Raw genomic sequence first — 26,813 nt, 5'->3', positions numbered from 1 at the left:
CTCTTTTTTCCATAGATTTCAATATATTTAAGACCAGAAAGGACCGTCATGATCAACTACTTTGACCTGCATAACACAAGTCAGAGAATTTCACGCAATGAGTCCTGCATCAAGTCCAATAAATTGTGGTTGAACAGGAACATATCTTTGAGAAAGACATCCATCCCTGATTTAAAGGCTCCAGTTGATGGAAGATTTACCACAAGCCTTTGGACCTTTAGTATTTTCAGTTTCAGTCTGAACCCAGAACTCACTCCTGCTCTGGCCCCTTTGGGCCTGATAAGACAGCTGCAGTGACATAAAGGGGTTTACGATGCCCTGGTTCCTGCCAAAGGATTCTCTTGGCACAGGCACTGCAGGAGATATCCATAAGACTGTGCTATGACGATCTTCTTGAAAACCCTGGCATAGGGATGAGCTGAGGCAGGATGGGCATGGCAGGGCTGTACAGATTCTGAGCACTGCTGCTGCTGAGAGGGCAGCCAGGGTGGCTGCTGTAACTTAGGCCCCTAAAGCTGTCTAAATTACATGGGGGGAAGAGGTGATCTAGCAACTGGATTGTGAAGATGCAAAGATGGCTTAAAGCCACTTTAGCCTCCCCCTCCTCTGAGGCTGTGAGTTCTGTGCTGAGTCTCTTAGAGGCAAAGCAAACAATCTCACCCTTGACAGGTTTCAGAGTAACAGCCGTGTTAGTCTGTATTCGCAAAAAGAAAAGGAGTACTTGTGGCACCTCAAATAAACTGGTTAGTCTCTAAGGTGCCACAAGTACTCCTTTTCTTTTTGAGAATCTCACCCTTGGTGTGCCTGGTGTAATCAAATATGACCATAAGGCTTCTGTATTAAATTGCCTATTTTGATCTGTATCTAAAATGTGGTCTGTGTGCTTGACTTCTAAGATGGAATGTTAGACTAAGCCGGGGATCAGGCAGTTTCAACACCCTCCCGCAAGGGGGAGACAGCAATCAGGCCTCTGATTATAACCCATTGAGAATGAATGGGTTTAATTTCCCAAACAATGGAGCAGAAGCCACTGCAGGGACATTCTCCTGGATAGGCCCTGCTGAAAGATCCAAAGTCAGAAGTCAAATTTCCCCTGAGCCAATGGCTCATCAAGCTGACAGGGTTAAGGCATATCAGTTTCACAGCCAACAGCACACAAGGAAGTGATGTGGCCAGCATCTCATCCAACTGTCTTTGACTGCCATAACCTGATGCATAAGGTACCCATTTTGCAGCTGGGTGAACTGGAGGTGGCCTTTCAGTGTGAGATCCAGCTGACTGGAAAAACCCAGGTTGAAACACCAGAAGATGCCATATCTTGGCTTGTAAGCAGAAAAACTATTGACCAATATGGTAAGTGGGCTCAGAAACCTACACAGAAAGGGGATGGAGCTTTCTTGAAGCAGTCAAAGAGAGACACACTGGAGGATCTGAGCTTTGCTAGAAGAATGAAAGCTGGATTGTCTCTGTTCCTGTACCTTATAGGGAAAGCCTATCTAACATAGCTTGAGGGGAAGCATAAGGTTAGATAAGGCTAAATACCCATGCAGACTGTTGGTTGTTTCAAGATCTATTTTTCTCTGACATACTGTTCCAGCTGCTAAGTAAGAGTACTTTGTGTGAAGAAGGCTATTGTTCAATATCACTGGCCATGGGTTCCTGAAGGGAGGATCAAGCAGATGTCCACAAATCTATTTGGACCTGCAGAGTGATAAATGGTTAGTATATATGGGGTAGTGAACTCAGGACCTGGTCTAAAGGCTTGTCTACATGGCTAGTATGTCAAAGCATACTACAGGTTTCAGAGTAGTAGCCGTGTTAGTCTGAATCAGCAAAAAGAACGAGCAGTACTTGTGGCACCTTAGAGACTAACAGTAGGAAGATATAGTATGTATGGCAACACCCATTTTTTCATGTTCTCTGTGTGTGTATATATCTGTATCTATATATCTGTGTCTTCCTACTGTATTTTCCACTGCATGCATCCAATGAAGTGGGTTTTAGCCCAAGAAAGCTTACGCTCAAATACCTTTGTTAATCTCTGAGGTGCCACAAGTACTCCTCATTCTTACAGCATACTACAGAATTGTTAGTGCACAGTAGCAGGGTCCATGTGGTCAGTTAGCATGCAGCAGGATAGTACATTGTAGATTCACACCCTGGCTTGCTGCACACTAACTCACTGTGTAGAGAACTGCATATTTCCACCCCAAAGCAAGTAACTGCAAGACTCGAGATCTGATCTGCATGCATTCAGAAACACCAGGAAGGGGACAGGACCACAGCCCATGGTATGGAAAAATGAAAAGCAGGTGCAATGGAAAAAACCCTCTCAACATTTTCATAGAATCCTAGAATATCAGGGTTGGAAGGGACCTTAGGAGGTCATCTAGTCCAACCCCCTGCTCAAAGCAGGACCAATCCCCAATTTTTGCCCGAGATCCCTAAATGGCCCCTTCAAGGATTAAACTCACAACCCTGGGTCTAGCAGGCCAATGCTCAAGCCACTGAGCTATCCCTCCCCCCAAAATAGAATATCAGGGTTGGAAGGGACCCCAGGAGGTCATCTAGTCCAGTGCCCTGCTCAAAGCAGGACCAATCCCCAATTTTTGCCCCAGATCCCTAATGGCTTCCTCAAGGATTAAACTCACAACCGTGTGTTTAGCAGGCCAATGCTCAAACCACTGAGCTATCCCTCCCCCCAAAAGTTTTTAAGTGACTTTAAAACGTTTGAGTTTGAATTTCATTCTAACAATAAATGAAATGTAGCAGAGGAGAGACTTTTTTATATTTCCAAGCAGCCACCTCCCCAATGGTACCCAGTTTTACATCTGGACAGGTAGGCTATCATGTATTTGTAATAATAAATATAGTATGGGAAACTTAGAAGGAAAAATGTCTTATTAAGGCATTAGGGCTGGGAAAAATAATTGGAAGAACAGTAATTCTATTTGAGTCCATATGAAAGAATGTAGTGATATCATGCTTCAGATCTTGCATTAGTCATCATTATCTTCTTTGCTATTTTTTCCACAATTGCATCTGGCTCTCTCTGGTGAATATGAGTTAGTTACATGGAACAGATGTGATACTGTGATTTGTTAAGGCTTTTACGAATGAGTAGTTAATATACTATAGTTAATGTGTCCTGCTGAACTATTCATGTATTTGATTATTTTTTTCCCATTAGAAGCCAAAATGATCTCACCTTCATGAAATATTTTGGTGAGCCACCCTTGCTTAAATTCAGATGGTATCTATTACCTTCCAATTCCAACTGTTCTGTATCTAAACTTTTTCTAATAGTAACTATAGGAGTTAAAGTATAGTTTTCATGTTTTAGTTCATATTTTCTTCTGGGAGGAAAGGTTAAAGTCCAAAGAATTGTGCTTGGTCAGCATTGTATCACAGTGAGAGTACATATTTAGATGAGAAAAATATATTCGTATATTTTCCCTTCTAGATAGTAGCCCTTTGTCCAAATAAACTAACCCCCAGTCACCCCACCATCAGCACACATGAGAAAATGTGCACAGGTAATGCTTATACAAACTTCAGATACAGAGTTTGGCTAGTGCAGAATGCAAGGAGAACAGTGAGCTCACAATTCTGAGACAGTAAAGGCTTAATTGTTCAACATTTTCTATTCTCTTTAAAGTCTTTTGTCTGAAGAACAAGATATCTCCGTTTTAAAACCCAATACATTGCGAGTCCTAAACACTTTTTTATAACTTTAATCTAGACTTGCCTCAGATTCTAGTTGGTGGAGGTAGCTCTATACTTTATCCACAGGATAAGACTGAATGAAATTCTGCAGGGCTCATCCAGGAACAACTTGCACTTACTTCAATGGGTTAAATGTGCAGTCTAGCCCACTTTAAAGAGGGAGTGGGCAAAATGACTGGTCTATTGAAAATGGCATCTTGAGAGTTCAAAGCAAACAGCACATAATGCAATAGCTTAATAAATAAATGTCAGATATTGCAACGCAATGAACACCCTTGTTTTATTGCAAGGCAATGAGCACCCTTGTTTTAGCATCTGGCCATAAATGAGCCTAAATTTTGACATACCATTCTAATGTTTGCAATGAGAATGGGGTTATTACAGGTAAGCAGTTCAGATAAAGCAAAGCATGAGGATAGACTTTCAGGTGAACCAAACCTGAGCCAGTCTAAGCTGTGAAAAAGGTTGGTACATATTTTAAAAGTAGGATTTGGGCACTTCTGCATTTGCTGATTTCGTCCATGCCTAATTGAAGGATGAAGGATAAAGTCATCCTTGTGGGCAGGTGAAAAGCCAACAGCACCAGAAGTCTTGAATGTAAGTATATTTTCATTGACAATATTTAAATAAACACATAGAATTATGTGCATTAATTTTAAGAGCTATAAAATTCAGCTATCTGCTAGCAGTACAGGAATCTGCTCATTGAGCGAATGCCACCAAAATTGGCATGTAACACTATCTCATAAATTCCTTGAGACAAATTTTCAAAGAATGGTTTCAGTTTTTTTCCTGTGCATAATTGCAAGCACCACTGTTGCACAAATTGGGTAGATAAAGCCATCAGATATAAAAACATTCAGTACCAACACCTGACTGCATGTGCAAAATGTGCATGTGCAAATTTAGAGGCCATGTTGAGGCCAGTTGCAAATATCATCCTTGGTATAAAATAAATGTGACTTGGCCACTCAGAAAGTACTGTCTCCAAGTCAGACATTACAATTGCCAAACTAGTTACTTACCCCAAATAGGTTTCAGAGTAACAGCCGTGTTAGTCTGTATTCGCAAAAAGAAAAGGAGTACTTGTGGCACCTTAGAGACTAACCAATTTATTTGAGCATAAGCATCGTGCATCCGATGAAGTGAGCTGTAGCTCATGAAAGCTTATGCTCAAATAAATTGGTTAGTCTCTAAGGTGCCACAAGTACTCCTTTTCTTTTTACCCCAAATAATTGCTGTTTGCTGGGAGACTGAATAATTTACAAGGGGATAATAATTTGCAGTTGAGAGTTTCAGGGAGAGGATCTCCTGGGAAATCTTTTTGAAGAACTATGGCTATTTGGAGCAATCCAAAGGCAAATATTTGCTCTTTCGACTATATCTTTAGTGGATAAGCTTCTTGGCAGGGCTTTTTTTTTTTAAACTCTATACAGAGCTTGGGATGAACACAAGAGGAGCAGCTCTCCCACCCCAAATACCACAGATTGAACACTAAGGGTATGTCTACACTACGAAATTAGGTCGAATTTATAGAAGTCGGTTTTTTAGAAATCGTTTTTATATATTCAAGTGTGTGTGTCCCCACAGAAAATGCTCTAAGTGTATTAAGTGCATTAACTCGGCAGAGTGCTTCCACAGTACCGAGGCAAACGTCGACTTCCAGAGCGTTGCACTGTGGGTAGCTATCCCACAGTTCCTGCAGTCTCCGGAAATGAGATTCAAAAGTTCGCGGTTCTTTTCCTGTCTACCTGGCCAGTGTATCTGAGTTGAGAGTGCTGTCCAGAGCGGTCACAATGGAGCACTCTGGGATAGCTCCTGGAGGCCAATACCGTCAAATTGTGTCCACAGTACCCCAAATTCGACCTGGCAAGGCCGATTTAAGTGCTAATCCACTTGTCAGGGGTGGAGTAAGGAAATTGATTTTAAGAGCCCTTTAAGTAAAAAAAAAAAGGGCATCATCATGTGGACGGGTGCAGGTTTACATCGATTTAACACTGCTAAATTCGACCTAAAGTCCTAGTGTAGACCAGGGCTAGGTGTTTTTACATTTATTTGCAATTCATTTCCAGGAAGCTATTGATGACCATTTTAGCTTTCATTGCTGAAAGCCCTTGGGTTGGAGCAAGCTAACAAAAGTAATGATTACTTTAAGAGTTTACCTCTCGTTTTCTCTTAGGATCTCTTTTCCTTTCTTCCAAGTATAAGTAGGTCTGGGGGAAGCTTTAGGCTTACACTCTATGATTACTTCACCGCCCACTTTAACAAGAGTTAATCTTTTCAAGAGAGTTTTGGAAAAGTCTGGACCCAAAGCTGAAAAAGAAAAGTAGAAGCAGCTTAGAATTCACTCTGGAAAGAAGCAATCGGGTTTCTTTTAACATTAGAATATTTTGGTGTATCCTCTCACCAATTTACATTTGTAACTTCCATAATTATCAACATCAGGAGCTACACATGCAGATTGCTTAGGAAAATAGATACTTTTGTGCTTAAAAGCTTAATTTATTTAGAAAGATATATTTAATAGCAAAACTTATTGGTAATGAAACCTAAAGATCATGGACCAAATATTCAGCTGGTGTAAATCAGTGTAGCCCTAATAAAGTCAATGGAACCTTGCTGATTTGCACCAGCTAGGAATCAAGCTCCATTTATATAGTGCAATTTGGAGAAGCTCACATCAGAAATACTTATATGTGCAGTGGGTGTCAATCTTCCATGTTCATAACATAACAGTGTGTGGTGATGATGAAAGTATGCTAAGATGCCTAACAGTACACAGGAGATTACAGATCTCTTCGCCAGTATTGTGTGTGCAAAACACAATAGTATGCAGGGAGGTGACTGTTGCCATAATTATGGAATGGAACACATAATATAGGACAATAAATGCTGTAGTTTGAAGAGGCATTGAGTGACTCAGGGAATTTAGTGGGACATTTATGTTAGGTTCTCAGCTTTTTTTTTTTACATAAATGTTTCTTGTTCTAACACTTTTTATTGTAGATACCGTGATCAGCATTAAACTGTCAGCATTTGTAAACAATTACTCCAGAGCGGCTTCTGAGATAGCACAATTTACTTTATACTTAAAAGAATGCCAAATAAAAGTGATATCTCGGTTTCCATCATGTTGGAGCTCTTGGCAGATGTTGACATGCTAATAGTATAATTTAAAGAGTCAGAAAAAGTAACATTTATATTCAAATAAAGTGCATAGTTTTGTATAGATACAAGAACTGATTCTCCTTTTACACTAAATAAGCTAGAAGTACTATGAAGTCAGAGGAATTACATTTGTATAAAGCCAATTTTAGGTCAGAATAAGCCCCATAGTACATAAATATGTTCATTGTGTTCAGAATCAAACTTAACACCCATAGTGACAGTGAAAGGGTTTGATAAATATTTTTCAGCTGACCAAATACATCTTTGTCAATCTGTCTCAAACCCAAAATGAAGCTTTTTGATTGAACTTGGTGCTCCCACTTTCCCCCTCCCCCTCGATCTGTAAGTCTTCTAGGCTTTGGGGAACAAAAATCTTGTTACACAGCAACATTTACTTCAGGCCTCCTTAAATACATTTGCACATTTTACCGATGCACGCATTTGCATGAACAATCACCTACACCGGCATATACAAACAGAAGTGTCTGGAAATTTGGAAGATGCAAGGAAGCCTGCTGAAAGTTTGGTCCATTTCAGTAGAAATTCAAGTTTTATTTTAAAAAATGTTTTATAATTCAAACCACAGGCGTGGAAAAACCAAACCAAACAAAAAGCACATTTTGTAGGTGTCCCCTGAAGACTTCATTCACAAATCCACAGACCACCTGGAACAATGATCTATTCTCTCCATGCTCACTGTATAGCCTGTCAGCTGGGCCTAACATGGAAGGTTTGTGCAGTATAATGGAAAGTACTAGGACTTAATACAGAGTGCCAAGCCCAGAGTTTGTGATTTGAATTATCTTTAAGCATACAGTAAATTTTGTTTGCTAAAATGTCTTCAACAAACTTCCAGAATTAAACTGAATTATGGAGTACACACTGTATTGACTATAATTAACATGTATGCACAAATCCAAGTTTAAAAAATAGTCAGCCCTATAAATGTGACACCTACAAAATGGGACAAATTAGAAAAGACCTCATCTCCCCCACAACTGATAACATACTAAATTTGCTACTTTTGCAACTACAAAAAAGTTACTTTTACATCTTACATGTCTTACTGTATTAGCTAAGATACAATGCAGTATACTAATTCAATATGATTATTTTACAGGTGTACTAATCACATTAGACTCATTTCACAGTACATTTCATACAGCTATACTTTTGAATACAATGCTTTGGCACCATGTTTGGCTTTTAAGAGTTATAACATTGATTTTGCATTCTATTTTCAAATCTATTGCTGTTGTTCCAATGCATGATGGTCCTCACAACTCCCTTCTCGGATGCAGGTTTTTTGTTTGCTTGTTTGTTTTGGCAAATAATTCCTGCTTGATAATATATCGAACTTGGCCGCCAGAATGCTTTGTGGCAAAAATTAAAAACTTTTTCATGTTATGGCATATAATTGTAGAAGTGAGCCCAAAGATTTGGCTTGGCGCTCCAGTTTTGTGTCACTCCGCTACTTCAGGAGAGTTTTAATTCACTGTTTGTAGATCAAGTAGATGTTACACATAATGGCTAAAATAATGGCTGTAGTTTGGGGAGGGACGGGAGGGGGGAGGTATTGCCCCCTCCATCCCTGAAACTGCAAGCCTCGGGTAGGCATGGAATTCCCCCCCCATGCATAGCCCCATTGTCTGGAATGGAGCTGCCGCCCCCAAATATAGAAGTCAAACTAGGCCTATGTCTACAATGCTCCTGAAGCAATAGGGTGGCACAAAACTGGATAGTGGAACCCAGGAGAAATTCAGTTTCTTGAAAAAAGAAAGGAGTACTTGTGGCACCTTAGAGACTAACCAATTTATTTGAGTATAAGCTTTCGTGAGCTACAGCTCACTTCTCTGCCACTCAATTTTCTGCCATCCACTCTGCCTCCAGTGCAAAAAGAATATAGGATAAGGAATAACTTCATGCTGATTAGGGGATGGACTATATGGCCTAAGACAACTCTTCTATCTCCAACTTCTGTGAATCAGTGAGTCAACTAACATCTGAGCTGTCTTGCCTTTTATGTGTGATCATAGATGGATCGTTTCATTTTGGCATAGAGGAAAGTACAATACGTTATATAGGAGACGATCAAAGAACCAGAAAAACAAAACTGGTGCCAAAAAACCTTTCAAAATAGAAGACACACAGTAAGGACCTCTGCATATTAATATACTATATATATCAGAGTTGGTCACATTGCTCTTTGAGAACAATATTAATTACCAATTTTAAAATGAAATGTGCCACTTTTTTTCTATTGAAAAATAATTTGGAAATCAATCTTTGCGTAGATCAGTTACTTATAAATGTTTACTGAACAGTTTAGACAACTAATTTTCAGAATATGGGTTGCTTGCAAAGTATTTGCATTGACCATTCACTTTTGTTACTCGCAGACATGTGTTCTATGTATAGTAGCCTGAGACACCCAGTACTAGCATTTTTGCTCCCGGATGGTATGAGATGGCTGTAACTTTCTAAACTGGAAAATAATGAACACCACATTCATTGCAGAATCATCATTCTTGTCATTTTATGTAGGGGGGAGGAAGGCGGGGAGAGAGAGACAACAACACAGAAACCACTATGATTTACATATAAGATACCGAATACTGAGCAACAGCCTAAATTATTTGTGAAGAGATAATATAACCCTAGGAATCACAGAAAATTGAACTCAGGTCTTGGAGTCACCAATATATTTGTAAAGCAGGTTTTTCAGTATTCTACTAGTCCTTCTATTTCAAGCATTTATCTGGAACAAAGAACTGGTCTTAATATAGAAGGAGGATCAGTTCCTTAACAGCACAGAGTCATTGCAACCTTAATGTGAACAAAGCAAATCTAGAATTAACCATATCTTTCTCTCAATCTGCAGGTTTTTAAGGCTAACTCTTTAAGATATTTGCTAGTTATGCATGAGCAGCTCTCTTAGACTTGTTCTACATTTGAGCTTGATGAAGATGTAAAACACCGTATGTAAAGACCCCGGGCACTCCTTGCTTACCCATTACATTTGCACAGGCCCTGAAGAAATGGGGTATAATGCAGAATAGGACTGCTATCAGACAGGCAGAGTGTCATACCAGCACAGGGATTTATTGAAGAGGCAGACAGAATAGAGAAGCAGGGATTTTGTTTGCTGCTTTAAGAGATGCTGACCTTGAAGAGTTGGATTTTCTTAGAGGTGAAGTATCAGGGTAAAAGCTATCTAAAATCCATCCCTGTTTCCTGTGTGGATATGGGAAGCTATTGCTCTCGCCCATTTCCTCATGTTTCCTGTGTCAATATGGGAACCCACTGCACTATACTCTTTCCTCTCTAGGGGCTATTGTTAGGATCACCCACCAACTCCACAATATATTGGCCTAGAGCCTGGGCTGCAGCCAAACACTGGAAAAGTAAAAGTGACTTTCAGCCATGTTTTTGTACTCCTGATCTTAGGGCTGTTGTGAATTTTGTCCAGTCCACAGGAATGAGAGAGCAGTCTCAGGGCTACTCTAAATGACATCAGCTGCCAACAGCTCCAAGAGGCCATTTTATCATCCAGAGATTATTGGGGCACAGGTAAGCCCTAGACATGCCCCCTATACCAAGTGCAGCCTGCATGCAGGGAAGAATCTGGGTCTTTATCTTATGCTAGTTTCTGCCTACCTTACAAGGCTCATTTTATAACAGTTCTGAATAGACTGGAAAAGCATCAGTAGGTTTATCTGGATTTCTTTTATACAGTAGGCAACATGCCCAATAAATCTTATCACTGTGAAGCCTAATTTGTTGAACATGATTGTACTTTCCTCGAGCAGCAAACTTCCAGATGAAAATGTTTTTTTCTATGTAGGCATCTCTCAGGTTGATAAAAGGACGACCTACATTGAAATGTGATGTGCAGAACATACCTCATGCCTTGTTCTTAAGGACAAAGCAAATCAAACAACGGTACTGAACATTCTCTTTGAAAACTCCTAAGACTAGATTGTTTAATCAGAAACTCTAGTTTCTCCTTGGAAATGCTGCATGTAATCTGACCTCTTTACTGGTTCCCTCTTTTCTCTCTGATGGAAAGAACTTTCCCAGCATTGTAAGAGAGCAAATTAGCTACTCACAAGCTTATGCTGAAGGAAGGAAGAAGAAAGGGCAGCTTTCTAATTCAGTGCAGAACTAGGAGTCTGGAGACATGAGTTCTATCCCTGACTCTGACATACACCTCCTGGAAGTCCCTTTAGATGTGATCTCCCACCAGTTTTATGCTGCCAATGAATACTATGGGGCTACTCCTGATTATCAACAGGATAAGTGAGAGGAGAATCAGAATTAGTCTCTCTGTGCTCCAGCTTCCCCCTCTGCAGATAAGATAAGGAGACAAGATTTCTAGTTCAAAGTGATGGTCTGAGGCTCAGTCCATAGATCCTTGTAAAACTGACTGGTTGGCTCCTCATTATTTGAAACTCTATTTATCGCATGGTATGAAGGGATAGCCAAAACCCCTGGTTAAATGGAATTGTATAATATGCAAGACCAACAACCAGCCTGTCTCTATTCTGGACTTGCTCTAGCATTACACAAATTGACCCTGATTTTCCTCTTGCTTACGTCAGTTTTACCAGGCGTAACTCCACTTCAGTGAGTTACTCTTAATGTACTCCAGTGCAATAGAGGCCAATATGTCAGGCCCAATGGGTTTACTTGCTGAATGGACCTCAGAGCGCATAACACTTTTTATGTGTGGATTGACAATCATTTGGCAAATGAGCTGCTCAGTGCGTACTCATAGCAGACTGTCGCAAAACAAAAATGCATACAGTGGAACCCTCTTGTAGTGTAGTCATAGAACAATTTGACTGTAAGCAGATATACAGGAAGAAGTGCAGTTTTACTATTGCAATACACTGACACAATTTATAGCTGTCATTATGCTCACTGAAATTGATATATAACATGGGCATGACCCACTGAAGTCAGTCTGTCTCGTTCAGTCTGAGGGTTTTATACTGCTTTCCACATAAAATCAGTAGCAATAATGAAGTCCCTACTGGATGTTATAGAGTCTCTGGCACTTCCCTTTTTATGGTGTCAAAACTCTGTGTAAGGTAGAGGTATTTTAGGGATTTAGGGGTTGAAAAGGGTGTCAGCGTTGTGAGTGTCATTCTTAGGGTGAAAAGGCTATTCAAAGAGGAAAGTTTTGCAAAGTTTCCTAAAGAGGATTAAATTCAGACTCTGTATTCAATAGACAGACTTATTGAGTTCAACATGGATCAGTTCCCAACTGCACTATCACTGGATCCCACTGTCTTATTAAAAGGCTGATATAGGGGCTTCTAAACACCAAGAGGTGGGTAGTAGGCCACCAATTTTCCATGCTCAGGTACCTGTATTAACAACAAGATGGAGTGATGTGAGGAATTCTTTGTTCCGTGTATAACCATCTGCCTAAATAATTGTTATTACACTTGTTTCCTTGGTGCCAGAGGTATACTGATGTACTCTTGGCTGAGACATTTAAGCTTAGCAACATTGGTATAGGTAACATGAGATTTTTGGTTTTTAGGAAAGGAAACTCACCAATTACACTCAACTCCGCACTGGTGAAAATGACTCCATGTCTGTTTTCTGCTACACACTGATACATGCCTGCATCTGACAGATTCACATTTGTTATTGTAAGTGCTCCATGTTCTATCTGAATTCTGTCCTGTAGAACAACAAAATAAATAAGGAAACCCCACCTTAGAATTTATGTTACAGCAGCTGTGTCATCTCTTACATCACAGGGTACAAGAAAAAAATAGTAATATGAACAATTTACATGCTACAATCTATTTGTCTGTCAACTAAATTTATATCAGGTTAGACGTTAAATGGAAAAACCAATACCGTAGTTGGTAAATGCAATTTAAATGGGAGGACTCTCCCTTGAGTTCTCATTGATTTAATATCCCCTTCAAAGAGATAAACTTGAATCTAAAAATGCACTTCTGTTTTAAGGTAGTGTATCATGGTCAAATACATTCTTGAGAACATTTAAAACAGTTGAGTTATTAGCCTGTAGCCCTCTGAAGGTTAATAGGAATAGTAATCATCTTAGGTAGTGCAGAGAGAAACATTTAAAATCAGCTGCAGTTTACTGGAAAAAAAATGTAGATGTTAATAATTTAATGATCCTTTATTTCTGCCACTAACGTGATTTAAGAACAAGACCATCTGCTAGTGACCAGCATGGAGTAAAATTAACATGTGGAACAAAAGACCATGGTATCATTTGTCAGCCTAAGGATATGGAACTCATATTATCAGTTTTAATAAGTACAGCAAAATGCTCCCTCCCTCCTGGGAGTTCTGCCATTTTTTAAAAAATAAGTAATATAAAGAGCTATTGGCTTTCTACTTGGCTGCAGGGTGGCAATTTAATGTTTGTGCAATCTTTATTAGGACTTGATCAAATCTAGGCAGCCATGTCCTTTCACATTAAGTGGAGGGAGAAAAATGCAGGCTACCCTGATAACCCTTTAGTAATTTGCTTTAGTTTTGCTGTATAATTGAGACAATAATGGGACTCAAAGTTGCCCTCTAGCGAGAGAAGGAGTGGGGCGGTGGGAGAGTGAGTTTTATCCCCCACTTCTATGGATTGCTAATCTGTAGGCAGTTCTTCATGGCACTGCTAATGGCAGGTCAAGTCTCTGGTCACCTATGCAGGAACAACTCTAAACAAGAGAAATTGGATTATTGTTTAGAGACTGGAGGAAATGCCAAAGTTTCATTAACATTTGAAGTTCAGCTGAAAACTATCAAATGAAAATCATTTTATGTCCTAAAACCCCATGGTACCTGATTTTACTGGGGCCTCTCAACCATCAGATTAGTATTATGAATTACTCATTCCACAGAGCTATAAACAGTTGAAAAAGTATAATTGCTTCATATACCCTATTTTCCCTAATATAAATCTCTTCTGAACCTGTCCTGAAGCCTTCCCCACCATCCTACAGAAAGTAAGGGACTATTTTTCTTCAATACAGGAACTCAATGTCATATAATGGCATTGACCCATGAAGGTAGAAAATATGCTCTAGCTTGAATTTTAAGGCTCAGTCACTGTTTGCACTTCTATTTCAAAGGCAGTGAACTATGCAGACATGAGAAAGCTGCCAAATCAGCAGAATCCTTGTAGAACATTCTGCAAAAGGTAACCTCGTTCAAAGAACAAAGGATATTATTCTTCAGCAATATTCTTACCCGAGGCATCAATGGCTCACCATCCTTTAGCCAGCTGTATGAAGGCTTTGGTCTCCCATTCGCTTTACACTCCCAAAAGATGCTTTCTTCTATAGCTTTGTGAGCATCACTTATTTTCTGAATCCAGTTAGGTGGTGCTGCAGTGCAGAAAGTAATGAATAAAACCACATGTTTGTAAACAAGGGTCTATTTTCTAGATGCCAGCAAACCCCCCAAATAGCTTTCCTCAAAGAATCACATATTTAATACCATTGGATTCGCTTTGGGGATTTTTTCCCTAGGGTTCCAATTCTGCTCCTTTTGAAATTAATGGGAACAGGATCAGGATCTCGTTTCCCAACTTTTATTTTTAATATAAGTATTAAATAAAAAAAAATTGCATCTTCAAAAATGAAGTACTTCAGCACATGAGAAGTGCCATTGAAATAAATGGGACTGCTGGCATGCTTGAAGTTAGTACTTTCCTGATGTTTTCACAAACTAGGCCTAAGTGGCTTGCTGGGTCACAGCTCTCGATCAAAACCCTTTAAGCTTTGGGAGCATTAGGAGTCATATTCAAGCACTATTCAGATCTAAGTTCAGATCCTAACACCACATCTTGGCCCCTTGCTAGTTTAGGGACAGATCCTGCAAAACCCGAGCTACTCGTGAATAAAGGATACATGTGTAGAAAAAAGCATCTCATGTCAATAAGAGTTCAGAGGATTGGGACCTTAATACAGTAGCGTTTAAAGTACTGACTTCACATACTTCATCTTCTAAATAGATCTCTGTGAAAACTGGCATTTGTTGTTTGCAGGTGTCTGAAAACCTTTTTCTAGTTTTGTGTTAGGTAGGTTTTCACACCCTTATATTATCCATACTCAAAACTGAGAGCAAATTTCTGCTGTAACTCTCAAGTTTTCCTGGAAACCTTGAAAAACCACTGAGTTTATGTTATCTCCACAAAACCACATTGACATAGGTTTGTCTCTAGTCCACTGCACAAAACCCCAGTGAACGTTTCAAAAAACTCAGTCTGAGCTTCAGGACTGTACTAAAATCAGATGTGTTTCAGGTTTTTCTTAAAGGTAGATTTGCCCTACTTTAAAATAACAAACACAACCTGAAAGGATTTAAAAAAATATTACCAGCAGAGGTCTCCAAGAACCTGAATAATATTTTTCGATACTTTCCCTCGATAATCAGATAAAACAATTAGGATTTCTCAAACAAAAGACAACAGCTTTATAAATCCCATTTAGCCTGAGATGAGGGAACAGAGAAAGGTTTGACAGAATAGATGAAAAAAACAAACTTGATAACAAACACCAAATGTTAAATTGAATGGAAACTTGATATCACTACACTTTAAATACTGCTGTGTCCATCTTTATATGTTCCTGCTGATAGACCCAAGAAATCTCAAAGAGCTAGGATGCTTTTTTAATGTTCTGCCTGGGGAATTTGTCTCAAATGATGTTGCTGTTCATAACAGATATGCACCTAATTCCTCATATGCCACATTGAATATTTCCCCTCCCACTGTGTCTATAAACAACAAATCAAAGGGAAAAAAACACAGAAATTTGCATAGAATTTTAAATACACCACAGAAATACTCAGTGGGGATTACAAAAGCAGAAAGGCAAACTTAATATGGTGAAACAATGTTAATATAGAACTTAAATAGACCTCACAACCAAAAATGGAGAGGTGGACAAGGCTTACCCCTTCCTACCTTTCCTACTGTTATACTTTAGGCTTGTTCATTACATGCATCCCAAGAGTCATAAAAAGGGGAGGTCGTGAAACATAGCAAGATGGGTGGCAACTGCTAGCACTGTATTGAATAAGACATGAAGTAATGAGTTCCGGCACACATTCCTTCTCTCAGTGCAACAGGTTCCAAGATTTAATGCTATTTGCAAGTTACAGCTGACTGCACAATTTGTCTACATGGCTACTATTACTATTAGCATCTAACTCATAACTTTGAAGAAAGCCTTAGGATACCCTTTGTTATGAAAGGACTCTATAAAACCTCCTTTTTGTTTTGTTCATTTCCCACTTCCCAAAAAAACCCCAAATTGCTCTTTTTAAAAAAATAGACAAAACAATCTGTCAAGGTTCCTCCCCCACTCTGAACTCTAGGGTATAGATGTGGGGACCTGCATGAAAAACCTCCTAAGCTTATCTTTACCAGCTTAGGTCAAAACTTCCCCAAGGTACAAAATATTCCACCCGTTGTCCTTGGACTGGCCGCTACCACCACCAAACTAATACTGGTTACTGGGGAAGAGCTGTTTGGACTCGTCCTTCCCCCCAAAATACTTCCCAAAACCTTGCACGCCACTTCCTGGACAAGGTTTGGTAAAAAGCCTCACCAATTTGCCTAGGTGACTACAGACCCAGACCCTTGGATCTTAAGAACAATGAACAATCCTCCCAACACTTGCACCCCCCCTTTCCTGGGAAATGTTGGATAAAAAGCCTCACCAATTTGCATAGGTGACCACAGACCCAAACCCTTGGATCTGAGAACAATGAGAAAGCATTCAGTTTCTTACAAGAAGACTTTTAATAAAAATAGAAGTAAATAGAAATAAAGAAATCCCCCCTGTAAAATCAGGATGGTAGGTATCTTACAGGGTAATTAGATTAAAAAACATAGAGAACCCCTCTAGGCAAAGCCTTAAGTTACAAAAAAGATACACAGACAGAAATAGTTATTCTATTCAGCACAATCCTTTTCTCAGCCATTTAAAGAAATCATAATCTAACACATACCTAGCTAGATTACTTACTAAAAGTTCTAAGACTCCATTCCTGGTCTATCCCCGGCAAAGAAGACGACTACAGACAGACAGACCCTTTGTTTCTCTCCCTCCTCCCAGCTTTTGAAAGTATCTGGTCTCCTCATTGGTCATTTTGGTCAGGTGCCAGCGAGGTTACCTTTAGCTTCTTAACCCTTTACAGATGAGAGGAGCTTTCCCCTGGCCAGGAGGGATTTCAAAGGGGTTTACCCTTCCCTTTATATTTATGACACAATCAAATGAAGAAAATCTACATAATCTGTACAGTGTGTTCTGTGGCATAGTTATATTGGAATGTCATATATAAATTGCCTCAGGTGAAATTATAAGAACTCAAATTCTATAATAGGTAAGATTTTCGATCTTTCTTTTTCCTTTTGTGGCTATCAATCTTACATTCCTTGCATAAGCAAAGATTTCACCCATGCAAATGGCAGCTTTTTGCCTGTCCAATCCTGGACTGAAGGACTGAGCCAGCGTTTATGAACTGGAAGGAGCAATCAGATCCCTACTTTTAGAACATTCCAGTCTTTATTTTATTCGGGTTATAAAATCTTAAAATCCTAATGTAAATAATTGCATCAAGACTCAAACTTCTGATGCTGGAAATGATCCAAACAGCTACAGAAGCTATTCATTTCAATCTCTTGTGCAGCACCTGTGAGCCACAGACTTGAACGATACCCCAGTGTTCATCCATTCTAGTTATGTGAACTGGTTAAGCTTTTTAACCTAATGCTATTTATGATGCAGACAGCTATTGTGAAAGCTTAGTAGGTCAATAATAAATCTCAGTGACAACAGCAGGGCCCATTGTTTCACAGGAATGCAGTTCTGTGGTTCTCTTTGGGAGACATTTTTAATTAGGTCAAACTCTCCATTGAACCACTTGTTCTAGAGAATACAAAACATTCTCCTAATTTAGTCTTATGTAAAACACCAGGGCTGGTTCATGAAGTAGGTGTATTTGAGCCATCAGCACCAGCTACCATAATATAATGAAATTTTGACATCCTCCCATTGGGGATCATACAAAGAAGCAGTAAAGTGAGACAAAGCTTCAAGCAGGCTAATTTTTTTTTAAAAAAAGAATAAGGGTGTAAGGCCAGTTGTGCATTACAAACTTTATTGTCATAGCTATGTAGGTCTGGGGTGTGATGAGGTGTGATTTGTGACTGACATGGGGCTGTGCTGGCAACAGCTGCTAGTTTAAAGGCAGCTATATTGAAAAAGCTGCTTCTTTGTTGGTAGAGCTTCTTCCAGACCCCTGAAAACTCCGGAAGGGAAAAGCTAGGTCATTAGACATCATAAAAGCAGCATGGAAGCTAATTTAAGAATAATATTAACATCACAAGAAATTGGCATATGTCACATCTATGAGAGAAAGGAAAAAAGGGCAAGAAAAAATACAAAAACAGTTGAATGGATACGAGTATTCTTTAAAGAAAAGAAATCCATCTCAAGTGATGGAATCAGGGCCTGGAGCTCAGTCTCTGGCAGGTACAATGTAAAGTAGAGATTAAGGGACACATTTCCAAAGCCCTGCTTACCTTTTACCACATTCAAAAGTTTAAAGGTTTAGTTTAGGACATTTAGACAGCTAAGTGAGTAACTATACTCACATTAGGGCTGCCAATTTGGTAATATTTAAAAACCAGACACTCCAGCAGCTGTGCTGGAACCTCCCTCGCCCTGCCTCTTCCTCCCAAGGCCCCACCCCTGCCCTGCCTCTTCCTCCCAAGGCCCCACCCTTGCCCTGCCTCTTCCTCCCAAGGCCCCACCCTTGCCCCACCTCTTCTCCCAAGGCCCCACTTCTATCCATGCATCTTCCCCCCTCCTTCCCCTCACTTGCTGCTTTTCCCCGCCCAGGTCAGGAGGGACTTGCCTGCTTTGCCAGGGTTGGGAGCTACAGCTGCCTGACGCAGGTAGGAGGGGGTCCTGGATGATGATCCAGCGCCACCCCGCCTCCGCACCCACGGTAACTGGACTCTGGGTGTTCTGGCAGTAGAGCTGACCGGACACTGTCAGGTCCCCTTTTTGACCAAACTTTCCAGTCAAAAGCCAGGTACCTGGTCACCTTAACCCAAATAATATAGTCTGGCACTTATATGTCTAAATAGCCTAAGCTGAGTTTGCAATTATTGCACAAATTGCAAGTGCCAAAAAGGAGACCCAGCTAAGGCTGGACCTGCACTAAAAGGGTTAAAAGCAAGTTTGAAGATGAAATAGACAAAACTAGCAAAGATGTGTCTGGAGCAAAAGAGCGACTAATACACATATTGTTAGATTCACAATTGCTATATATAGACTTCAGTGGAGCTAAGCCAATTTATAGCAGCAGAGGACCTGGCCCAGGCTGTGTAATTCATCATGAACAGCAGATACTCTACTGAAGGGCTACAAGACTGCCTATTGTTGTATCTATTCTTTATGAAGAGGCTGAAAGTGAACCTGGGAATCAGAGCGGAGAGCCGAACACTACTACTAACTAAAACAGTTGAAAAAAATAATTAACAATAAAGCATTTTTTTGTTCTGAAGCACTACACAGTGAATGATGTTTGCCCCCTATGAGGGACAATTAAGCACACCTGTTATATGGGACAAAGAAGAACATAGTCTCACTAATTTATACATCCCTAATCTGTTAGAATTCTTAGTGGCCATGTGAAGGCAGATGACAAGCTGTTTCCTTTTCTCTACCCTCAATAAAAAACAAATGATAATCCACTTATCTAACAAAGTCTAACAAAACTTCAGCAGGTTCATTGGCTTGAATGCTGTATCCTCATCACCTACCCTTCAGCTGTTTGTGTCTGGAGAAAGTAACCCATTCTGGAAAGGGATTGTCTTTCCTCTGTTTGTACAGCACCAGCACAATCCTGACTGGGGCCTTTTGCTCAATACTATAATATCACAGAAGTAGAAGTAGTAGTTCGCCGCTCCAGGCCAATGGGGGCTGCAGGAAGCGGCGTGGGCCGAGGGATGTGCTGGCTGCTGCTTCCCGCAGCCCCCATTGGCCTGGAGCAGCGAACCGCAGCCAGTGGGAGCTATGATTGGCCAAACCCGTGGACGCGGCAGGTAAACAAACCGGCCCAGCCTGCCGAGGGGCTTACCGATCCCTGCATTTGACATTATGTTGCCCAGTTATACCAGCCTATTTTCTGTTTCATAAAACATTTTGTACAATCACATATTTTCTTTTTTTGCCTTTTGTAATGGCACTGATAATCTTGTGTTACAGACTCAGTATACCTTTATAAAGGGAAACAGTATGCTTGAAGTTTTTGCTATTCACTCACTTATGCACCAGACTGCAGATACTGCAAGAATCTGTGGGAAGTTGGAATGTCTTATGATCATCATTCAAACTGTTATTTTTAACTAATAAACTATACTAAGTATCACACTGATTTTACTGTATTTTAGCCAAACAGTATTTTATTTCACCTTAAGTCTTTTTGGACTTTAAAAAAATAGCCTATGATTTCAAGCCCCAGCCCTATAAAGACTTACTGCGCCTTGTTCTTGGTACACCTTTCTGGCAGTGTAAAAGGGACTTAGAAGCAGGTATAATATAATTTACATTTAAGGCTGCTTTACATTGCCAGAATGGTATAAAGTGGCCTTATCATAAATGAGACTCAGACCTTTGGACTACAGTAGGATTACTCATGTGTGTAAAGGATTAAGGAACTATACTGGCAATCAGGAGAGTTGGGGTCACTGCCCAGCTTTGCCACCAACTTTCTGAATGACATTGGGCAAGTCAATTAATCTCTCTGTTCCTCAGGATCCCATCTGTATAATTAGGATAGTAAGGCTATGTCTACACTAGCACTTTTGTCGGTATAACTTATGTCCCTCGGGGTTGTGAAAAAAACACCCCTCTGAGCGACATAAGTTACACCGACAGAAGCGCTGGTGTGGACAGCCTTATGTTGGCAGGAGACGCTCTCCCACTAGCATAGCTACAGTTGCTCATTGGGGATGGTTTAATTATGTTGACGGGACAGCTCTCTCCTGTCGGCATAAAGTGGCTAAAATGGAGATCTTACAGCAGTGCAGCGGCATAAGTACAGAAATGCCGCTGTGAGGTCTCTACTGTAGACATAGCTTAACACTCCCTTTGTCTGTCATGCACATTCAGGCCCCCAGACTTGCAAGCATTTACTTAAATTAACTTAATTTTATTCACATTGAAGCTAATAGGCCTACACATGTGCTTAAGTTAAGGATATGCATAAGGGTTTGCAGGATCATGGCTTTCATTTGTAAGTTCTCTGAGAAAGGGGCAGTCTATAAAGAACAGTTTCTTACCCTACAATAACTGTGGTTATTCATCATGTCATCAGTGTGGATTCCATTATAGGACTGCATGTACCTTATGCTCACAAAATTGGAGTCTTTTTACCATCAAGGTCACATATACGCCCCAAGCCTCCCAGTGCTCCCATATGAGGGCATAAAGGATGGTGCAGGGCCCTCAGATCCCTCACAATCCAAAGACCATGTCACTGAGAACACTGAAAAGTGGGGATGGAGGATGATCATGGAATCTGCATTGACAACAATCTCTGTAACCCAAGCACCCCGCAGTGGCCAGAGGTCACTCTACAGCACCCTGCCTCAACTACCTACTCTCTTCAGGATCCTTTAAAAAACTCAGTTTAAAGGTAGTTCAAACAATCCCCTCCTAAGATCCTATTTATTGAGTTCTCAGGCACATATGGGCCCTTTGGGCCTCAAACCCAGTTCAGTATCAAAATAACGCTTTCAAACATAGCTCCCTGCGGGACTGCCCTTCTGCTTCTCCCACAGCATCTCCTGCCTAGAAATTGTCCTCCTTCACAGGTCTTCCCAGCTGGGCCTTTGGAGTCTCTCCCCAGCTTGGACAGGGTCTCTCTCAGGCCTCTTTGCCTCAAGAGCTTTCTGCACTCTTTCCTGCTTCTTGAGCTTTCCCCTGCTGACTCAGAGACTTTCTGTTCCCTGCAGTGTGTACAAATATAGCCAGAGTTTCCTGGGGCTCCCACCTTCACTGCAACCTCCTGCTCCTTTTTGTACTTGAATTACCTGATTCCTCTCAGGTGGAGATCATCTTGTAATGGAGGTTGGCTTATCCCCAGCCTCACCAGCCCATGAGGCAAGCCACCCTGTTTCAATCTCAAAGAACCACAGTTACAGTAGGGCAGAGGTGGGCAAACTACGGCCCGCGGGCCACATCTGGCCCGTGGGACCCTCCTGCTCGGTCCCTGAGTTCCTGGCCTGGGAGGCTAGCCCCCGGCCCCTCCCATGCTGACCCCTCTTCCCCCGCAGCCTCAGCTCACTGCGCTGCCAGCGCAATGCTCCGGGTGGCGGGGCTCTGTAATGCCTAACTCACTTTTGAAAATGATTTAGGCTCTTAAGTCACTTTTGGGTAAATTTTTCAAAAAACACGTAGTCTCACTGAACGTCAATAGGGTTTAGGTGCTCAAGTGCTAACATCACTTTTTAAAAATGGGAGTTGGCACTTTTGAAAATTGATTTCACTTGCAAAAGTCCTTTTAAAGACATCATGTAGCCATTTGTTTTCTGTATTTTACATTATTTGCTATCCATGAAAACTTGTTTTACATGGGACTTGTAAAAGAGGTGCATGGCAAAGCTGAGTGCATTTGCTCAGCTGGTGTGGGGCCAGTTCGCACTGGAACAGCTTACTGGGACGTTTGCCATGTGGAGGATGACATTTTGTTCTCAAACTACATGGAGGATGCAGAGCAAAATGGTGTCCACCGCCCAACATGTGTGTGAGGTCAGAGTGGTGGGGGCATCCTGGTAGTTGTCCATTCAGGACTACACCACAGTGTGGAAGTAAAAATCAGAGCTGAAAACATGTTTTGCACCTTGAACAGACATAGCTTCATAGATTCCAAGGCCAGAAGTGACCACTGTGATATCTAGTCTGACCTCTGGCAAAACACAGGCCATATAACTTCCCCCAAATATTTCCTTTTGAACTAGAGCATCTGATTTAAAAAAAACATTCAGTCTTCATTTTAAGATTTCCAGTGATAAAGCATCCACCATGACTCTTAGTAAACTGTTCCAATGGTTAATTACCTTCACTGTTAAAATATTACACCTTATTACTAGTCAAAAATTGTCTAGCTTCAACTTCCAGACATCGCATTTGTCATAAATATAAAGGGAAGGGTAAACCCCTTTGAAATCCCTCCTGGCCAGGGGAAAGCTCCTCTCACCTGTAAAGGGTTAAGAAGCTAAAGGTAACCTCGCTGGCACCTGACCAAAATGACCAATGAGGAGACAAGATACTTTCAAAAGCTGGGAGGAGGGAGAGAAACAAAGGGTCTGTGTCTGTCTGTAGTCGTCTTGGCCGGGGACAGAACAGGAATGGAGTCTTAGAACTTTTAGTAAGTAATCTAGCTAGGTATGTGTTAGATTATGATTTCTTTAAATGGCTGAGAAAAGAATTGTGCTGAATAGAATAACTATTTCTGTCTGTGTATCTTTTTTGTAACTTAAGGTTTTGCCTAGAGGGGTTCTCTATGTTTTTGAATCTAATTACCCTGTAAGATATATACCATCCTGATTTTACAGGGGGGATTTCTTTATTTCTATTTACTTCTATTTTTTATTAAAAGTCTTCTTGTAAAACACTGAATGCTTTTTCATTGTTCTCAGATCCAAGGGTTTGGGTTTGTGGTCACCTATGCAAATTGGTGAGGCTTTTTATCCAACATTTCCCAGGAAAGGGGGGGTGCAAGTGTTGGGAGGATTGTTCATTGTTCTTAAGATCCAAGGGTCTGGGTCTGTGGTCACCTATGCAAATTGGTGAGGCTTTTTACCAAACCTTGTCCAGGAAGTGGGGTGCAAGGTTTTGTGAAGTATTTTGGGGGGAAGGACGCGTCCAAACAGCTCTTCCCCAGTAACCAGTATTAGTTTGGTGGTGGTAGCGGCCATTCCAAGGATAACGGGGGTAATATTTGTTACCTTGGGGAAGTTTTGACCTAAGCTGGTAAAGATAAGCTTAGGAGGTTTTTCATGCAGGTCCCCACATCTGTACCCTAGAGTTCAGAGTGGGGGAGGAACCGTGACAGCATTTTGTAATACCTTTGTCTGATAGACTGAAGAGCCCATTATCAAATATTTGTAGATACTTACAGACTGGTACTCACCCCCTAACCTTACCTTTGTTAAGCTGAATAGATTCAGCTCCTTGAGTAAAAGACTCAAAGAGTAGTTACCAAGAGTTTACTGTCAAACTAGGAGGATGTATCTAGTAGGTTCCCTCAAGGTTGTGTCCAGAGTGCTGTACTAATCAATATATTGATTAATGACTTGGGTAATAGGATATGCTTACAAAATTTGTGGATGGCACCAAACAGGAGGGATTGCATGCATTTTGGAGGACAGGATTAGAATTCAAAATGACCTTGATAACATGGAGAATTGGTCAGAAATACAAAATGGGGAATAATTTGCTAAGTGGTAGTACTGGAGAAAAAGATCTGGGGGTTACAGTGGATCACAATTTGAATATGAGCCAACAATGTGATGCAGTTGCAAAAAAGAGAAATATCAAGCATACGTGTATTAATAGGAGTGTCATATCAAAAACATGGGAAGTTATTGTTCTTCTCTACTAAGCACTGGTGAGGCCTCAACTGGAGCTGTGTTCTAGTTTTGCGCACCACACTTTAGGAAAGATGAGGACATATTCGAGAGGGTCCAGTGGAGAGCAAGAACAATGATAAAAGGTTTAGGAAACATGACCTATGAAGAAAGGTTAAAAGAATTGGGTATGTTTAATTTTGAGAAAAGAAGACTGAGGGGGGCTGTTATAAAGAAGATGGTGATCAATTGTTCTCCATGTCCACTGACCATAGGAAAAGACCTTAATCTGCAGCAAAAGACATTTAGGTTAGATATTAGGAAAAACTTTCTAATTATAAGTATATATAAGTACTGGAATAGGTCACTAAGGGAGGTTGTGGAAATGGAATCCTTGTCATTGGAGGGTTTTAAGAACAGATTAGAAAAACACTTGTCAGGGATAGTCTAGATTTACTTGCTCCTGCCTGAGCACGGGGGACTGGAGCAGATGACCTCTCCAGGTCAACTTCCAGTCTTATGATTCTATGATAAGCCCTTTTGGGTTATTAAAACACATATTGTTTGCTTGTGCTCCACTTACCAGGCGATCCAAATCATTGTGGCAATCCAAATCACTGTGTATCAGTGACCTGTCCTCTTCATTATTAACCACTCTCCCAATGTTTGTGTAATCTCAAAAGTTTATCTGCAATGATTTTATGTTTTCTTCTAGGTCACTGATAAAAATGTTAACTAGCAGAGGGCCAGGAACCAACCCCTGCAGTACTCCACCAGACACATTTCTACTCAATGATGATTCCTTGTTTACGTACACTTTGAGTCCTATCGGTTAGCCAGCTTTTAATACCTTTAATTGTAGCATGTTAATTTTGTAGTGTTCTTGTTTTTTTAATCAAAATGTCATGCGATATGGAAGTCTATTACGCCAGTACTATTATCTGTATCCACCAAAGGAAATAGCATTGGTGTAATAAACTTAGACTTCTGTCATTTATAGAGCTTGCTAATAACTGATTTTTAAGTTTGCTGGCAATTCTAAAAATAAAAAAATTGTTTCAGATCAACGCAAAACTGAAATCTTTAGCAAATAGAAAAACGGAAAAAATATTGTTTTGTTTTTTTAAGCAGTTTTTAACTTTTAAAAAAATAATATTAAAGGAAATTCTAAAACAAAAAGTCATTCTGAATAAAAAATTCAAAACATTTCTTTTAAGAAATGTTAAAACAAAACACTGTGACTTTTTCATTTTTTCGTTTTTTTGACCCAATTCGTCAAAACTGGCACAAACTTAAGGCACATTTCAGTGTCACTGAATAGCGTTTTTTGTTGAAAACAGTTTCAGTTAAAAAATTATGCCCAGCTCTAGTCACTTACACTTCTACAAAAGGAATGTAACGCTATGATGTGGTAGCATTTTGCTCCCACGAGGTGCAAGACAGAGGAGAATCATGCTCACTGATTTCAGTACAATTATAGCAGGGATGTAGTTGGCCCATTTTTCCTAGGAATGTTTTTAATCACAGTAGTTGAAAAGGCAGCACCATTGTTTCTTTGTGTTCTCCCATCAGTCTGTGTCCAAAGTTGTCTCCTGTTTTATATTTAGACTATAAGCTCTTTGGGACAGAGACTGCTTTTTGTTCCATGTTTGTACAGTGCAGTCCTGGCTCATGACTGTGCATCCCAGGAGCCCTGGCAAATAATAAAAAATAATTATAAATAAAAAAGTTATCTTGATGCCGGTTTTGTGAAAGGAAAAGCAGCTCTCTCTTAGAATTAGCTCAGAAGAGTCTCCTTGGAAAACCGTAAAAGTGTTGGGTTTTTACCTCTGCATAATATATAAATCTTTGCTTCATGTAAGGTTATCAAGTTTAAAATTTCTGAGCCGTCAGATTAAAAATGGAATTCAGGTTAAAGTGAATATTTCATAAATGTTTTGGATCAAAACATATTGCTCTGACTTCTGACTTCCAAGTTCAATCAGTTCAATGAGAAAGCAGAAGCTAGAAGCCCAGGAGCCAGTCCAAATGATATGGCAATAATGCATTCCTACCATCTGGGAGCCCTGGATCTGGTAATAGGCTCAAGTTTAAAGGCTCACTGCATTGCAGAGGGAATTTGCACACCTTCTTCAGCAGCAGAGGTTCAAACTAGATCGTGTTATGAAAGCTCATTTTTTCAGCTCAATAGGGAGCAGATTGCAAAGCCAGGTATACCATACAACATACCTGTGACTGCTACTGTGGTGTTGTATGGATAAGCAACACATAAGGGCTA

The 26,813-nt window shown here is 40.3% G+C and overlaps 1 protein-coding gene across 7 annotated transcripts in view; it reads right to left on the bottom strand.

Moving 5' to 3' along the window:
• The window catches only part of LOC311523328 (contactin-4), a 648,631-nt gene that overhangs the window by 98,930 nt on the left and 522,888 nt on the right, over positions 1-26,813 (bottom strand). For all 7 annotated transcript variants that reach the window (XM_084633191.1, XM_084633189.1, XM_084633193.1 and 4 more), the window contains 3 exons: positions 14,131-14,267; positions 12,460-12,589; positions 5,889-6,039 (listed from right to left, as the gene is read on the bottom strand). In XM_084633191.1, coding sequence (XP_084489317.1) covers positions 5,889-6,039; positions 12,460-12,589; positions 14,131-14,267 — 418 coding nt within the window. The remainder of the gene's footprint in view (positions 1-5,888; positions 6,040-12,459; positions 12,590-14,130; positions 14,268-26,813) is intronic.

Source organism: Lepidochelys olivacea (assembly GCF_965140295.1).
Source record: "Lepidochelys olivacea isolate rLepOli2 genome assembly, chromosome: 7".
Lineage (NCBI taxonomy): Eukaryota > Metazoa > Chordata > Testudines > Cheloniidae > Lepidochelys > Lepidochelys olivacea.
This window is presented reverse-complemented; position numbering and strand designations above follow the sequence as displayed.